The sequence below is a fragment of the Charadrius vociferus genome, unplaced genomic scaffold, assembly GCF_000708025.1.
Source record: "Charadrius vociferus isolate BGI_N301 unplaced genomic scaffold, ASM70802v2 scaffold183, whole genome shotgun sequence".
NCBI classification, from domain to species: domain Eukaryota; kingdom Metazoa; phylum Chordata; class Aves; order Charadriiformes; family Charadriidae; genus Charadrius; species Charadrius vociferus.
Genome location: NW_009648250.1, coordinates 3,722,682 through 3,739,987, shown reverse-complemented (window position 1 = coordinate 3,739,987; position 17,306 = coordinate 3,722,682). Strand labels below are relative to the sequence as shown.

Below are 17,306 nucleotides of genomic sequence, written 5' to 3'. Positions count from 1 at the left end.
TTCCTGCTGTTGAAGTTGAGCATTACCAACAATAGTTGGTTGGTAATTTACATAGTTTAAAGTTAAATCAGTATTTTTGATAGGAAGAGTAAGTAGAAAGAAGTAACAGAATTTAGTGAGTGCTTACGTAGGTGGGAAAAAAACAAGAAGTTGGAGTCAAAGTGGTGTCAAAATTGTGTGACAGGAAGATACTAAGAGATGTTGTGAGAGTGGTGGAGACTTACTAGTAATACCTTGAAGAAACAAGAGATGTATATTAAAAAAAAAATAATTGAGAAGGCAGGAGGAGATTGTATTATATTTCAGAAGATTAGCAATAGATATGTTTTTACATGGAAGGTTGAAAGGTGATGGTAAGTTTCCATACTCCTCTGTTACTTAAATGGTTTGGTTTTTTTTTTTTTTTCTGAGGGATGACTTGCAGAAATTTATAGAGATTTGTCTTTTTCCTGAATCTCGTACTTGCTTATATGAAATACTCTTTTGTTGCAGGTTCACTAAGGATAGAAAAACAGTCTTGAAAATGTTGTCCAGACTTTTTCGAATGCATGGCCTTTTTGTAGCCTCTCATCCATGGGAAGTCATTGTGGGAACAGTGACTCTCACCATCTGTATGATGTCCATGAAGATGTTCACTGGGAACGATAAGATCTGTGGCTGGAATTATGAGTGCCCCAAACTTGAAGAAGTAAGGATTTAAATTCACGTTATAATACTTAGTGTTAATCAGTAGATTCAGGGTTTTCTGTAGAATAAGATCAGGTTGTAATGTATTAGGAGTAAAGTAGGTATGTGGAAACTTCTTTAATATCCACAATGGCGAAAGAAGGCAATTAAAGTTGTATGCAAGCAGTGATGCGCTATAGAAGGTTGTCGTTAAATCGAACTTTCAGTTGCACGGTATCTGTTGAACAAGGATTTTATATTAATATCGTTTGCAGTATTCTAATTTTTAAGACAGACTAGAAGTGGTACTTACTTTTTTCTGAAACTTAATTTTTAGTGCAACTTCACAATGGATTTTTTTGTTATTGAAACTTAACAAGTTACTAAATGTAAAAGCTAACTAAATCTCTTTGTATTTCAAACAGGATGTTCTTAGCAGTGACATCATCATCCTGACAATCACACGCTGTATAGCAATCCTTTATATATACTTCCAGTTTCAGAACCTGAGGCAGCTTGGGTCAAAATACATTTTAGGTACGGTATCTGGATTTTGTATTTGCTGTGTGCATTTTCATTGTGGATTTTTTTGTCGTATAAATAGGTAGTAAGTATTAGAATTTTAATACTTCGGTACAGAATAGGGTTATTGTTGGATAGCAGAATAGATGTTCTGCATAGCTCAAAGTGCTTTTTTTTTTTTAAAGAGAGATTTTATAGGATTATATAAACATTGGAAACATAATACTTGAAGTAATTGTTTATTGTGTGAAACAGGTAAAAATAAAGAGCTGTTTAAGCCAGTTTTTGTTTTTGCTGCTAATGAATGAGTAGATTTATGGCTTTTATTTCTTAGAGTCTTACTTCGAATGAAGTACATATTTTAGATTTAAATATCTGTATAAAAATAGCATCTACCTAAGTTTGTGTCTCAATTGCTGTTAATGCACTCTGAGATGAGAATTGTCATTTGTTTGCTTCACGACTGACCTAAAGGTATAGCTTTTCTTTTTTATTCCCCTCCCAATATATATAAACCAAAAATTTCCAATTCTCTTTTATTTTTTTAAAGGTATTGCTGGCCTCTTCACAATCTTCTCAAGTTTTGTTTTTAGTACAGTGGTAATTCACTTCTTGGATAAAGAACTGACAGGTTTAAAGTAAGTAATGACTTGTTATTCTGGATTTCTTGCCTGAATTTTTTTTTTCCTTTACAGTAAACCTTGAATTTTAACATATACCTCTTTTTTCAGTGAAGCTTTACCGTTCTTCCTGCTTCTGATTGATCTGTCAAGAGCAAGTGCATTAGCCAAATTTGCGCTCAGTTCCAACTCACAGGTCAGGGGCTTTGGGTGTTGGTTGGTTCAGGGGTCTTTGTTGTTTGTTTTTTTAATGTTGTTGGTTTTTTTTCAATGGAGCTTTTGAATTTAATGTTCAAAGATTAATATTATCCCATGGATGGTGGTCGAACTGTCAAACTAGATGATCTTTAAGTCCTTTCCAACCCAAACCATTCTATGATTCTATGAATAATCCGGGTGGTGAGACATATAGTTGAATACCGACTGGTGATGTATAAAAAGGATCAGATTTTATCCAGATTCTGTGTTCAATCTCTTGTCTTCAATCCAGATCAGTGTTCAAGTGAACAATAACTGTAAAATTAGTGTGCCATAATCATGTGAGCTAAGTTAATTGTATCTATGAATACTTTATAGATCAGAACCCTAAACCATCAATGCTTACAGCTCTGTTAAGGAGGCCAGAGTTCCTAGACCAAAGTCTTCCCTAGAATAGCTATGGATAGAAAAAAGTTAATGTCTAGGGCTTAGGAACAGTATATAAAGAGACATGTAATGTCATAATGCTGATACGGGAAAATGTATTTTTCTAGACAAAATCTTAGCAGAACAAAGATAGCATATATATAGACAGAAACATTCATGCTCTGATGCAATTAACACAGCTCAACAGGAAGGATCGAGAGGACATCTTGTTTGCTGAATCTAGACAGTTAATTAATAAAACTAAAAATGTAATAAAAGTTAGAGTACAGATATGTGGCTGCAAGAACTTGTGCCATGACATAAGCAGCTTCTATTTTATGTCTTAAAGTGCAGAAGTCCTCTTCTGAACGTGCTTTCATTAAAGTCTGTGTTCTTCAGTGTTGGAGCAGCTTAGAATAATTTCTCTACCTTTGGCTCATCAGTAATCAAAATTAAATAATCTTGTGTAAATAAAGACTGTGCAAGTATAATAACTTATGGGAAATAGAGCAATCGAAGAATGTATTCTCTCATAATAGTTAATTTTCAATGTATGTTTTATAAGGCCTTATTACCATAACACTATGCAGTTTACTAATCACGTACTAACACGTTATGTTTACTACCTTAATTTGATTTTTATCTGTATGTTAATGAACAGAAATTTTCATTTTTAGGATGAAGTAAGAGAAAATATTTCACGTGGAATGGCCATTTTAGGCCCTACCTTCACACTGGATGCACTTGTGGAGTGTCTTGTGATTGGTGTTGGTACTATGTCAGGTGAGTGATACAGTCTAAAGGGTTTAAATCTTTCCAGTTAAAAAAGACTATTGGAAAGACGTTGGGATATTGAGAATTTTAAATAATAGGTGTTACCTATGGGAGTGGAGTGACTTTATTTATTTAGCTATTTATTTACCTTCCTAATTAGCCTATATTACTAGTTCCTTGGGATGAGAGGAAATGGGCTCAAGTTATGTCAGATGAGGTTTAGATTAGATATTACGAAAAATTTTTCTCTTGGGCATTCTTAAAAATGAGTTACACTTGCACTACATGCACACCTATTTCATATTTTTACAAAAAATGTGTATTTCTAAAAATTCCTACAGGAAAATAACCACTCTTTTACTGTTTTTTCTCCACCCCATCTTTTGATCTTCATCAGTTCTGTGTGCAATAGCAGTTGTCTTTCCTTAAAAAGAGAACAGTTAAATGTAATAAGCAAAGGATTTCCACATGTAAAGAACTAATTTATTTGTAAAATAAATCAAAGTCCCATAGTTAGGATTAAAGTAGGGTTTTGTTTGTATGTTTGGTTTTGTCTGTTTGTTTTTATATGTGGGTTTTTTTTTTTTAAACTATCATGCATACCGTAAAGGCATCTTTCAAAGCACTTGCTTTTCAAATTGTTTTTGACCTTTTCAAGGGGATGTGTATTAATAAGCTGTTTTCCTGTTTATGTCTAGGAAAAAACACCTCATTTTGGTGTAGCGTATAGTTAATTTTTTTTTTAATGATTTATGCTGGTAGCTCTTTCTTCTTTACTAAGTGGGCTCTGTAATGCATGTGTGACGTGGCTAATTGACTTTTTCTGGATACCAGGATGCGAAAGAGTAGGTGGGGTATATACTGTTTCTTATTGCCTGAACACTTAACTGGCCATCTTTCAGAAGGGATTTCAATACATAATGTCAGCTAATTGTTACTTGCTTAGATACATGAGGAGTTTCAAGTTTTCAGTGTGAAGCTTTAAAATCTTGGTGAACTGTAATTATTTGTATTTATTTAGAATTAAACTTCAAAAGTTTTCTGTAAATACCATACCATAAATACATACTGTGCTTAGAATAAGCTAGTACACAATGACTAGGGCTTAACATGCTTTTTTTTTTTTTTTTCATTAATCTAGACAGTTCCTTCTATAATCTGTGGTGTCAGTTTAATGGTTTCCTTCTTACTTCTGCAACACTTCAAATATATAGAAAACCCATTGCATATTCAAATGTAAAAAATTTCTTCTTTTTTATGTAGGTGTACGACAACTTGAAATTATGTGCTGCTTTGGCTGTATGTCTGTTCTTGCCAACTACTTTGTCTTTATGACCTTCTTTCCAGCTTGTGTGTCCTTGGTATTAGAGGTAAGACCAACTTCAAGACAACATCGAACTTAGTATTCAGACCCTGTGCGTCTTGTAGGCTATACATTTCTTCATGCAGTTAATATGCCAGCATGTTTGTCTTCCTTTCAAAGTGAGCAGACGGACTGTGCAAAAAGGTTTACAGTGGCTCAACTGGTAACAGTAGCTGTTAATGACACCATAAATGAGTCACATGCCATAGTAGGAGTTCTGATCTAAAGCAGAGTAAACAAATTACATTGTAAATTATTGGGGGTCCAATGTTTTTCACTGTTTAAAGTCTATTGTAGGCTAAACAGTAGATTGTAGGATAACTCATTGTTGGTCACTTCTTAATGATCAAATAAAAGTACAATGTTGAAGCTCACTTGTTTCTAATGTGTACTAAATAGAACCTATTTTTAAATGTTATTTTTGCAGCTTTCTCGAGAGAGTCGTGAAGGGCGCCCTATATGGCAGCTTAGCCATTTTGCTCGCGTTCTGGAAGAAGAAGAAAATAAACCAAATCCTGTAACACAGAGGGTCAAAATGATTATGGTTTGTGGCTCTTTTTCACCTGTAGTTATGCAATCAGTAAGGTGTCCTGGTGTAACAAATCAAGCTTTTGTTTTAGAATCATAGAATGGTTTGGGTTGGAAGAGACCTTTAAAGGCCATCTTCTCCAACCCCCCTGCAGTGAGCAGGGACATTTTCCACTAGATGAAGTTGCTCAGAGCCCTGTCCTCACCCTTTGTCCTATCACTACACTCCCTGATAAAGAGTCCCTCCCCATCCTTCTTGTAGGGCCCTTTTAGGTACTGGACGGCTGCTCTAAGGTGTCCCTGGAGCCTTCTCTTCTCCAGGCTCAACAACCCTGACTTTCTAAGACTGTCCTCATAGGAGAGGTGCTCCTCTGAGGAGTGCTTCTGACCATCTTGGTGGCCCTCCTCTGGACTTGCTCCAACAGGTCCATATCCTTCCTGTGCTGAGGGCTCCAGAGCTGGACGCAGTACTCCAGGTGGGGTCTCACCAGAGCGGAGTAGAGGGGCAGAATCACCTCCCTCGACTTGCTTGCCATGCTTCTTTTGATGCAGCCCAGCGTACGGTTGGGTTTTCTATAGACTTGTATTCTGCACCCCGTTAGTGTAGCTTACCATAGTAACATCTAATAACGTTCCTTGTATCTACACTTGAAGTTTTCCTGCATATGCCATTTGTGTGCCAAACACTCGGGGCTTTTTCACATGTACCAATTCCCTCCCTCTTACCCCTATGGCACCCACAGCTTGCTTTGCTTATTGCTCGAGCAAGAGGGTGTGTTGGGACAGGTCCCAAGCTATGACTGTTAAAATAGGCCAGAAAGGGTGCTTATGAGATATGTGGAAAATCAGCCTTTAGCTTTAGGCTTCTGAGGCTTGGGGGAAAAAAAAAAAAAAACCCAAACAAAAAAATGTTTAATCTTAGTAGGTTAGATATGTAGTTGCAGTTGAAAAATTAATACTTGTTTTGTGTTTTTAATACAGTCGCTGGGTTTGGTTCTTGTTCACGCCCACAGTCGTTGGATAGCGGAACCAGCTGCTCAAAACAGTACTGTAGAAAATTCAGTGGGATTGGATGAGAATGCACCGAAGAGAATTGAACCTAACGTTTCATTATGGCAGTTCTACCTTTCTCGGTAGGTGACTTTACAGAAGAGAAGTGTGTTTCCTTGGTTAGAGTGTATTCTCCAGTGGTATGGTCCTAGGGTACAACGCTTGTAAACTTGCAGATCTGACCACTGTAGGATTTCTTGGAACCAGAGATGACATTTCATGAAAAATACTTCAATACTATGGTGTTTGTCCAATCTCCTCAAAGTAATCAACACCATGATCAGGAGCTAGCTGTCCTGTATGCATCAAAACACTGCCTTTTTCTACTAGCAAGGACACCTTTCGGAGCACACTGGAAAATAAATTTTGTGACTGCACTAGAGTAATTATTTATTTAGAGCTTCTCACCATTCACACACAAGTGCAAAAGCCATGTCACTATTTCTTTTCCTTCAGCTCATCTGAAGTTAGCAGCACCTGTGGTTCCATGTTACTTCTGAAAACTCAGAACTGTCTGTTTTAGGGGTTCTTCCTCCCCCTCTTGGCAGTTCAGCTTGCATCATAGTAGTCATTTTGGTAGAGGGTGATAATTGAAACTATAGTTGGGAGATGGGTGTTAAATCAGTTTGATGTAGCTATTAGTGAATATTTTACGGTCATTTCTCTTACTGGGACTGCTTTTTAGCTAAGATTTAGTAAATATTTAATGACGTCCGAAAATTCTTATGTTGTTAGTAATATGAAGAATGATTTATCTGCCCTAATCTAGCATAGAATAGCTAGAACATGAATATCCTGCTAGGAAATGCCTTTTGACTGGAATTTCTGTAACTGTATAAATTATGATGAAACTATTATCCTTTCTAAAGCAAAGGGATGTCAGAATGCTGTTATAAACAACAAATTTTATATACCATGTATTTACTTTTTGATTTTTCTGTTTTAGAATGGCCAGTATGGATATTGAACAAGTAATCACTCTTGGATTAGCCCTTCTCCTTGCTGTCAAATATATTTTCTTTGAGCAAGCAGAGACTGAATCCACACTCTCACTGAAGAATCCCATAACATCTCCAGTGATGGTCCAGAAAAAGGTCCCTGAGAATTGTTGCCGGAAGCAATCTGGGCTTCTGAAAAATAATCAGAAATCTAACACAGCAGAAGAAGCTTTAGTTCCCAAAGATGGAAATGGTAATTTTTCACATTTTAAATTCTGAAGCTATTCCTGAATATTGGGAACAAATTGTGACATCTATGTTAGTGTGCTGTATTTGGAATAAAAACTTAAAAATTTTGTAAACCAAAGTTAATTTTAATTGTCTTTATGCAGCTGAAGTCATAAAACCCGTATTAGCAGAGTCATCAAGCAAGGCTACATTTGTAGTTGGCAATTGTAACTCTGTGGAAACTTCTTCATTTCCTAATGGAAAAGAGGAAGAAATTGAGTTACCCAAAGAACCACGTTCTATTGAGGAGTGTGTTCGTATACTTGGAAATGCAGAGGTATGGAAAAATAACTACTTTTTTTTTTCTTTAGCCTCTACTGCAACATCAGATTTAAGAAGTCTTACAGTTCGTTTTCTGGCTTTTAAATGATCCTATTGATTGTAATGCCATTCTTCAGAAAATTATGTGGCTTTAATAACTTGGTTGGGGGGGTCATGACTAGAACAAAGCCCTTTCATAAGTTGCTTCTCTTCCAGTCAGGGTGGGGAGGGAGGGGGAAGCAGCTTCATTCATGACATACCTGAAGCTTCATCACGTATGTGTATCAGTGGGTGTCTCAGTAAAAAGTTTTTGATCATATCCTGGCCTACTATAAAACCTGACATTGGCAGTTGGTTTGTTTAGATATACTCTGATAAAGTTGTTACCCTTTGTCATTTGGAAACATTTAAAAGGATTTTCACGAACAGAATCTATACTTTCTCTCCTGACCCTTTACATTTCCAGAAAGGAGCAAGATTCCTTACTGATGCTGAGGTTATAAGCCTAGTTAATGCTAAGCATATTCCTGCATACAAACTGGAAACCCTGATGGAAACTCAGGAGCGAGGTGTGTCCATTCGCAGACAGATGTTATCTAAGAAACTCCCTGAACCTTCATCCTTGCAGTATCTTCCTTATAGAAATTATAATTATTCTTTGGTAAGTAAAAGGCAGATGAACAAAACTCACTGTAAAAACCGCTTTCCAAATACATGCTCAAAGTGATATATATGAATTAACAATAAGCTTGGTCAAAAGTGATGTAGAGGAAAAAAAGGCAAACATAAGGCACTAGCTTTTATTGTTCTTGATGTTTTTAAATGTACGAGGTGGGTAAATTTTGTAGCTTACCCAAAAAATATTTCCTACCAAAGCACGCAGCTGCTTTATCTCAGAAATGCAGAATTCTACTAATACTGAATGATTATTACCATTCAGTTCAGCTGAATGATAATATTACCTTGAGTTCAAGTTAAAATGGAAGTTTATTTAAAATTCATTTAACAGTATTAGGTTTTTTTAATAGTGTTTAAGACTTAATAGTATTCAATACATCTGCCAAATACTAGACTTGAACCATATTAGCTGTTGATAGCTGTAGCTGTTAACTGTCTGAGGTGGGAATTGGTTGCTTTATGGGAGGTTTGTGGGGTTTTTGCTAAGATACCTTGTAGTCACAGATGTAGTATGTAGCGTGCTGTACCATACCACTGTAGTGTAACTGTAATGATACCTTTTGTATTATTTTTGTAAGGTTATGGGAGCTTGCTGTGAAAACGTGATTGGATATATGCCTATTCCTGTAGGCGTAGCAGGGCCACTATTTTTGGATAACAAAGAGTTTCAGGTGCCAATGGCAACAACAGAAGGATGTCTTGTAGCAAGTACAAACAGAGGATGTAGAGCAATATGTGTAAGTATTGTTTGACCAGCTTGATAAACTTTCTGTATTATAAAACATATTTGGGGTTATAAGGCATGTTTTTGACTTCCTAAAAACGAAAATTCACTTTCCACGATCTTACTTTTTTCCCTTCTGCTTTGATTTTCAGCTTGGTGGAGGAGCAAGGAGCCGCATTCTGGCAGATGGGATGACTCGAGGACCTGTTGTAAGGCTGCCCACTGCTTGCCAGGCTGCAGAAGTGAAAGTTTGGCTTGAAAGTCCTGAAGGCTTTAAAATAATGAAGGAAGCTTTTGACAGCACAAGTAGGTTAGTACAATGGCTATTCCAGTCTTATTTCATGATATAAGACTCTGGATGGTAGAAAGCTCCTAGTTGGTTTGTTTGGGGTTTTTTTGGCATACTGCAATACAGGAAATTACATATTCATTTTGGCTATCCCATGTAGTGTGAATATAAGAGAACAAAAGTCACTCTGGCTATGTACCAAGGCTAGTAATAAACATTTTCCAATGAGAAGTAGTAAATAACTGTATCTTAACAACAAATACATTTGCATTGCATAATACTTAATACATTATTTATTTTGTCTAAACATTTAAAAAGAAACATAAAAGGTTATTTGGATTTTTAGTAGTTACTATGCAAAAAGTAATTCAAAGTCTGGAATCTAGCCTTTGAGATTATATTAGTGTTGTTAATAATTAATTTGTGAGGTTCCAGAGAACCCACAATAAACTAATGCTAGAACTGAAATGCTAAAAAATGTTGAACAGTATTAAGAGTAAGTCTTATTTCAAGCCCCAGAGTATTTTGTAAGACTTACGATTATCTGCTTTCTTTAGGAAGATTCAGAGGGATATTTCCGGATCAATTTTGTTTCCTACCAATCTTATAAATGTCAGCCAACAACATATGGGCATTTCAGCCAGAATCAACTCATGCCGCTGTTTAAATGCAGTATTTCCTGGTTTTTGTTTGACTTGTGGAGGTTCCACTGTTGTTGAAGATAGCATGGGTTTTGCCTTGCTGTAAAACTGACATATGAATTTCCAATGGCTTCATTATTGGTTTATACCTGGTAATCACATGTTTTAAGGAATTTATGTTAGCACTTCAGGATATTTTATTTCATGAATTCCAGGGATAAAAAAACATTTTAAATGTTGACTATAAAAGTGTTCACTGCCTTTTTAAGTATTTGAGAACTATGTGCATGGCAGCTGAAGGTTTTTCCTTGCGCTGAGGGAGGAGGAACACAGTGTAGCTAACAGCACTATCTGCAATGACTTACTGTCCTTTTTCCACTTAAAACTAATTTAAACTTTTCACTTCAGGCTTGTAAGTAATAGTTAAATTTTCTTGCAGGTTTGCCCGCCTACAAAAACTTCTCATCTGTTTGGCTGGTCGTAACCTTTATATCCGTTTTCAGTCTGGAACAGGGGATGCAATGGGAATGAATATGATTTCAAAAGTAAGGACCAGTCGCCTTAAGTCTCCTTAATAAATGTGTATTTCTTTTAAAAATAAATAAATTATAGTCTACCAATCTGTGAATCTCTGGCATGTGAAGGCAAAAAGATAAGACACAGTGCTGTTTGCAGTGCTGTAAAATAAGTGTTTTACCTTGTCAAGTGTAAACAAGAATAGGATGAGAACAATGAAAGAGAAAAGAAACTTTGTTGTTTTTTTTTTTTATTTGAAGAAGGTATTCTTGATAATATGGAAGTTAAGCTTGTTGCTCTGTTGCTTCAGGCCAAAGATTTTTATCCAGCAGTAATTAATCTGTTACTGTGTTTGTCACTTCTTTGTAAATAAAGGATTAGGAATCTGGTGAATGACAGCGGAAGGGTGTTCTCTAGTTTTGTTTGTATCTTTTTTAATGCAAACATGTGGAAGAACCTGAGACATGACCGACAGACTGGGGGGATGCCTTGTGCTGTTTGAGATTAATACTGATTGCCTGTTCTGTATAAAATTTATGTCTATCAGAACCATTACCTAAATGGGTCTGGTCATAGACGGGTACTAAATATAGCAGACCTTTTGTCTGACACCCTAGTGTAGAGAAACTCTTTCCACTACATCCAAAATAAATGAGTTTCATGCCTGTAGTGTTTGACTTGGTTTGTGTTGTATCTTCAGTATGGTAAGCATATGCCCATTCACCTAGAGTGTATCCAGATAATTCATGTGTACTGGGAAGAACCAATTGTTCTCTATATAATTCCCGAAGTGGGAAGACAGTGATAATTGGGCTTTTTCCTGTTTCAGGTTCCTTCCTGAAATTATGTTCTTTTCTTCAGCTGTAACTGATAATCTGACTAGACTTAATCTAATCTTGCTGTTCCACTGTCCTTGAGTAGCTTGTTACGCAACCATAATAATATACTAGCCTTTTATCTGTTTCTGTTCTAACAGGGTACTGAAAAAGCACTGGCAAGGTTGAATGAAGAGTTTCCTGATCTCCAGGTTATAGCTATTAGTGGTAACTATTGTACAGACAAAAAACCTGCTGCTATAAACTGGATAGAAGGAAGAGGGAAGTCTGTTGTCTGCGAAGCAGTCATTCCAGCCAAGGTTGTTAAAGAAGTAAGTGCTCCATTTTACTTGTTTATAAAAATGCATACATCTTACAAAACTGACATCTGTCTTACATCACGAATACTAAGTGTAAGTTGTTTTTCTGGTAAAGATAACTCCTACATATATTTTCCAATACTGCTGGTAGGATAAGCCATTTTTCCTGACACAGCAGGTATTTTTTTTTCCTTTCATTATCTCTCCTGACACAATGTACATATATGTAATGATGCATATCTAGTTGAAGGATTGTCACCTCCTACCTTTGAAAAATTATGCCACAGTTTGACAGATTTTTACACATGGCATTTTGTCTGGCATTAAACTTGGTCATTTTGATAATTTCACTCATCTGTTGTCTCTCACACAAACCTGGCATTCTCTTCAAAGTTTATATGCTTCCTACGACAATGAAAACAGATAATCAGGTGCCTCACTTAATTCCAAAGCTGCGTTAGCATCTTGCATGATGAAAGGTAACCTTTATAACCAGTGCCAGTCCTGGCAAACTTATCCTGCATCATAAGAGCTATCTTAGATTCTTTTCCATCTGAGCCCACAAGACTGGCTGTGTGTGTCAGACCAAATACATTGCCTGTTACCTGGTCACCAGCACTGGCCATGAGAGACAATACACAGGGAGTTTACTACACCATACTCAGCATAGTCTTCCATCAACTTGTGCTAGGTTTTCTGAATTGGTGCTTCTGTATTGGATGGGTTGGTTTGTTTGTTTGTTTTCCCCCAGTAATTTGTCCAGTCTCTTTTATGAAACTATGTAAACTTTTAGCACTAGTATTCCAGGCAGAATTCCACAACGGAGCTACGCCTTTTGTAAGAACTGCCTCCTTCTTGGTTTTGATTCCATTTGATGATGCCCTAGTTTTGTACTGGAAGAGATACTTAAAACTTTTATCTTCACTCTTGATCTCAAGATTTTATAGCTCTAACACAGCCCTTCCACCTTCCCAGTTGTTTTCATTTTCAGACTGAAAAGTAATAGTTTCTCTATGAGGAATGAGTAAAAAGACTATTTTAGCATGTCCTTGAACATCCTTATCTTGAGATCTTTTTCAGTTCTAAAACTCTGGGTACAGAGTTGGACACAGTAGTCAAAGTGTGTGTGCAGGCTGGATTTATACATTGACAAAATTTAGGTCTTTTGGATTTGCTTCCTAGTAGTTTTCTAATTTTCAGATTGTTTGTGTTTTTACAGCTGATTCAGTGGCAGTATCTATTATAACCCCAAGGTTTCATTGTAATGGGGAGCCAGTCCTTTGGTAATGGGCATGTATAGTTTTTAGGTAAATTTGGGCTGGTTTTCCTGAACCATGTACATCACTACATTTGCTTATATTGAACTCTCAATATGTAAAGTTTAAAATTTTTGTCAGTGTTGTAGGCTTTGTGCAGATCTCTGTCATCAGTTGCTACTCCTTCTACACTGGAATGTCTTAAATTATGCTCACAGCACTATCTCTTTTTGTTCTTTTTGATCATTTTGGTACTGAATTCAGTGTAAATTTCTTATCTGAAGGTTTTGAAATAGTCAGTATAGTTTAAATGTGCCACTTAATTTGGTATTACTGTGCACAGTGTTTATTTACCAATGTAGCACAATGGTTTGTGCTTGAACTCCTCTGTGTAGCTCCATATTTTTATGCAGAGCAAAAACGGGGAGGGTTTAGTGTCTGGAGCAACTTGGGAGGAAAGTTGCTATCATGTCAAGGTGAATTAATGGGATATGTCTGCTAAGTTGATTTTGTTTGTTTCATTCTGAAGATAAATGACAATGGAGAAGGTAGCTGGTGACCTTTTCTTAAAGGCCTGTGCAAGTCCAAACCTTTTGTATTGACATTTCTGTTGTTACTTGGACAATGCAGCCTGCATTTGAAAGGGCTTCTTTTGGACAAAAATAGAAGTAGGTATCTAGGACAATGATTGAGTAAAATTCTATATGGAAGCAAACAGGGGGTGAAGGCTTACTAACCATAAATAGAGTATTTCTATTCCTGCCTAAGGAATGGTGCAGTAAAAGTGTATCAATTTGTCTAGGTACTGAAGACAACTACAGAAGATATAGTTGAAGTCAACATAAACAAAAATTTGGTGGGTTCTGCGATGGCTGGTAGCATAGGTGGCTACAATGCACATGCAGCCAACATTGTGACAGCTATCTATATTGCCTGTGGTCAGGTAGGTTTGTTTTACACCAATTCAGGTTTTTCTTTAGTTCAGTAATTCTTAACCAAACACTTAGCTGAGTATTTTGTTTTTGTTTGGTTTCTCCTTCCTGATCTAAAGGATGCTGCGCAGAACGTGGGCAGTTCTAATTGCATCACTTTGATGGAGCGAACTGGTTCTACCAACGAAGACCTGTACATCAGCTGCACAATGCCTTCTATAGAAATAGGAACTGTTGGCGGAGGCACCAACCTGCTACCACAGCAGGCCTGTTTGCAGGTATAAATCAGAAAGTTTAAAGCAACTTAGCTGCTTAAATCAAAGCTTGCTTTCATGTTGTGTATAGTGTGTCGGAATGTGGGAATGACATCTCTTGAGACTTGGTGGATTTGACCTGAAAATTTTAAGAATTATCTATGAATTGTTTTCATGTATCTAGTTTCTAAAGCTTAAGATGTTTAATATTAAGGAGACTTACAGCTAGTTGACTGGATATAATTTATAAAGACTTACTTTTAATACTAAATTTAGCATAAATTTACTTAGATTTCATAGCACAATATTGCATGTTTTTCTGTCTAGATGTTAGGGGTTCAAGGTGCAAGTCAAGACAACCCTGGTGAAAATGCCCGTCAGCTTGCTAAAATTGTTTGTGCTACAGTGATGGCAGGGGAATTATCACTAATGGCAGCTCTTGCAGCTGGGCATCTAGTCAAAAGCCACATGATCCACAACAGGTAAGAAATGGAAAAATTCTTGTCTTTCTGTGCTGTTTTGCCTTTCTTCCAAGTACATGAGATTCAATAATAATTGCATGACTAATTGCAACATATAATAGCAGTGTAACATTTTAACTATCTAACGTTGTTATCTTAATGTTTTTATTAGGTCAAAAATAAATCTACAAGATCTTCAAGGAACCTGCACTAAGAAGGCTGCTTGAATACTAAAACAGCTTTGAAATGAAGAATTGTTCTAGCAACTGACCAGGTGCACAGGGTGGGGGGGAAAAAAATATCTGTGAAGTTTAGAACGAAAATCACCTTCAAATCAACGATGTTCGTGTAAGATAAACAGAGATCAATGGACTTGTGTGAGACTACTTATGCCTTTGACCTTCTTCAGCGGTTAGAGAAGAAGTCCTGTCAGATGTCTTGAACGTGGCTTTGGAATTCTTACTCTTACACATAACTTTCTAAAGGGTCAATCTTATGTTTTTACAGGTTGAGATTATTTTGACTAGTAAGCTCCTGGTAACTACCAAGCTGAAAAGTGATGTAATAATGTACTTGTACATTTAAGAAGGAGAAAAAAAAAAAGAAGTTGGTTTAATCTTTGCTTGAATGCACTGGTCCTTGCCATGTTTATTTTCTGGTTAGACAAGCATGTTTTTTTAAAGTGATGGCAAGCCTAATCACTTGCCATGAACTCCCAGTTTTAATTCTGTTCATGTGTAAAACTTAAGTCTTAGGCTATAAGACAGTTTTATTGAATCATACTATTTTTGTAGAAACCTGTCTACTGTATAGTACTTAATTTGCTGCTGCTCCACCTAAGCAGCAATCAATGTTCTAACTCCACAATTTAGGTTATTCCTTTACAGAAAACTTGTGACCTGTAAAATTCTGAACTGTTAAATATAACCCCTACTGAAGTGGGGAAAACAGTGTCTTCAACTGTTTTGTTATTTTGTTGAGGCAAAAAAAATAGATTTTGAAGCTGGTAACTCCAAAACTAGTTAATGTCAGACAGGTAGTAATTTAAGCAAATGTAGGTTCTCAAACTTCTTTTGATGGAAGTGCATTCAAACAACAGGAGTCAAGAACAGATGTTTACACTTCTTTTAAAAGATGTCTTTTAAGGTACAGTGTGTTTTTTATATTCCTAATTATTATTTTATTTTTTTAAAGTGTTTGACACTTACTCCCCAGGAATAGGTGTGTATCCACTGCCTAAGCTGAGATAAAATGAAGCCAGAAAATCACACTGTTCTTTAACACTAGGGTTTTTTATGTTTTAATTCCATTTAAACTTTCTTTTTGAGGGGGGAGTATTTATTTTAAGAAGAAATCTTATCCTTTTTTCAATGAAAAGTACTACTTAAGGGGATTCAGTGAAATGACATGTTATTGCAAGAAGCAGTTTTTGTATTAAAATACTGTACTTGGACCAGTGAAGCAGTCTCAGGTGTTCTTAATGTAATATAGAAAACCCAGGTGAATTCTGGTTTGATTCACCTTTGGCAATGTTGCTCAATGCATTGCCCTGCCTGGTTAATCACAGGAGGAAAATTGTTAATATGCTTGATGTTGGGTTTTTTTTTTTTTGGTTGGTTTGGGTTTTTTTTTTGTTTGGGTTTTATTTTTTGGGAGGGGGAGTCAGTGGATTGGACTGGGTTTCTTACAGGAATGCAGCAGCATTCCTAGAGGGGTGACTAGCAGAGGTGCTCTTCTAATGTTCAAATTTGAAATAAATCATGATGGGTTGTTTTGTAGCGCATCACACATTAATATTGTAATGAGCTCATAAAGCTAATGTGCAAGCATGAAGACATACTACATGCTAGATATGTTATGATAGCATGTAAATATCATGAATGTTTATCTTCCTGCAGTATTGTTGCTAATAGCTACCATTTTATTTAAGGAAAGGTGGAACTACTTTGTTTCTATGTTCATTCAGTGATCTTAAAGTAACACTGTTCTGGCAATAAATGGTGGTTCAGTGTTCATTTTGGTGGATTTAACTGACATTCTGTCTTGCAGAATTAACATTTTGTATGAATACTAAATTGTGTACATTTTGGTACAGAACTACTTTTTAAGTTTCAGTAAAACAATGGAAAACATATTGGCTTAATTGTGATATTTGAAGCTTACTTCATGACTTATTGTATGTTGTCTTACCAAGGTATGTCACTAAGAGGGTTAAGGAAAATATGACTGGCATACAGTACTAAACACAGTGGGGCTATGACACTGAGACTTCTCAACCTGGTTTGTACTCATTCTGCTCAAATCCGAATTAAGGCAGTATCCAAGTGGGAGAGCTAACTCACCACAGCATTAGTGGTGCCTTCTGCTTTGGGCATTCCTCCTATCTTCCAGAAAACTGTTGATTATACTTGTGGCAGTTTCTTGCATGTACACCAAAACCAGCGTTTCAAAGGTGCTTTTTAAAATCAAATAGGAATTTAACAGATTAAAAACTGCTTTCGCCAGGAAAATGCAATTTTATCAAAATACATGTTAAGCTGGAAAAGAACCCATGAGTACCACGTCAAGAACTACTTGAAATTCTTATCAGAGCTTTTAATAATCATAGTGCATGTTAACAGCAAAGTGGTTAAGCTACAGAGCCTGGAAACCTATCAAAAATTCCCCCTCGCCGCCCCCCACCCCACCCCCCCTTTTCCTCACCTGTAGTCCATCTCCCATGTTTGATCTTGGTAAAGTCCATCAGTCTATAATCAGACATACGCTGCAGTCTGCATTCTTTTTCA

The 17,306-nt window shown here is 36.3% G+C and overlaps 1 protein-coding gene across 2 annotated transcripts; it reads left to right on the top strand.

Annotated features, from left to right (window-relative positions):
• The first annotated feature begins 498 nt into the window (after positions 1-498).
• HMGCR (3-hydroxy-3-methylglutaryl-CoA reductase) lies at positions 499-15,103 on the top strand. 2 transcript variants are annotated; one of them, XM_009884255.1, is made up of 19 exons: positions 499-688; positions 1,092-1,203; positions 1,739-1,826; positions 1,920-2,004; positions 3,110-3,215; positions 4,470-4,576; positions 4,997-5,113; positions 6,079-6,230; positions 7,094-7,338; positions 7,478-7,650; positions 8,101-8,295; positions 8,891-9,049; positions 9,189-9,346; positions 10,406-10,511; positions 11,459-11,629; positions 13,676-13,816; positions 13,925-14,083; positions 14,387-14,541; positions 14,693-15,103. In XM_009884255.1, the coding sequence occupies exons 1-19, from the start codon at positions 524-526 to the stop codon at positions 14,745-14,747; spliced, it is 2,649 nt and encodes an 882-aa protein (XP_009882557.1). In that variant the 5' UTR covers positions 499-523; the 3' UTR covers positions 14,748-15,103. The 2 variants fall into 2 exon arrangements, with proteins under 2 accessions (XP_009882557.1, XP_009882558.1); XM_009884256.1 differs by lacking the exon at positions 8,891-9,049 and having other exon boundaries at positions 14,693-14,937.
• The last annotated feature ends 2,203 nt before the right edge of the window (positions 15,104-17,306 follow it).

Excerpts from the sequence above, each read along its gene's own strand:
- HMGCR (XM_009884255.1), top strand. The coding sequence starts at position 524 with ATGTTGTCCAGACTTTTTCGAATGCATGGCCTTTTTGTAGCCTCTCAT. Across the intron at positions 689-1,091 it reads AGTGCCCCAAACTTGAAGAA|GATGTTCTTAGCAGTGACAT; the intron begins GTAAGGATTTAA and ends TATTTCAAACAG. Across the intron at positions 7,339-7,477 it reads AGTTCCCAAAGATGGAAATG|CTGAAGTCATAAAACCCGTA; the intron begins GTAATTTTTCAC and ends GTCTTTATGCAG.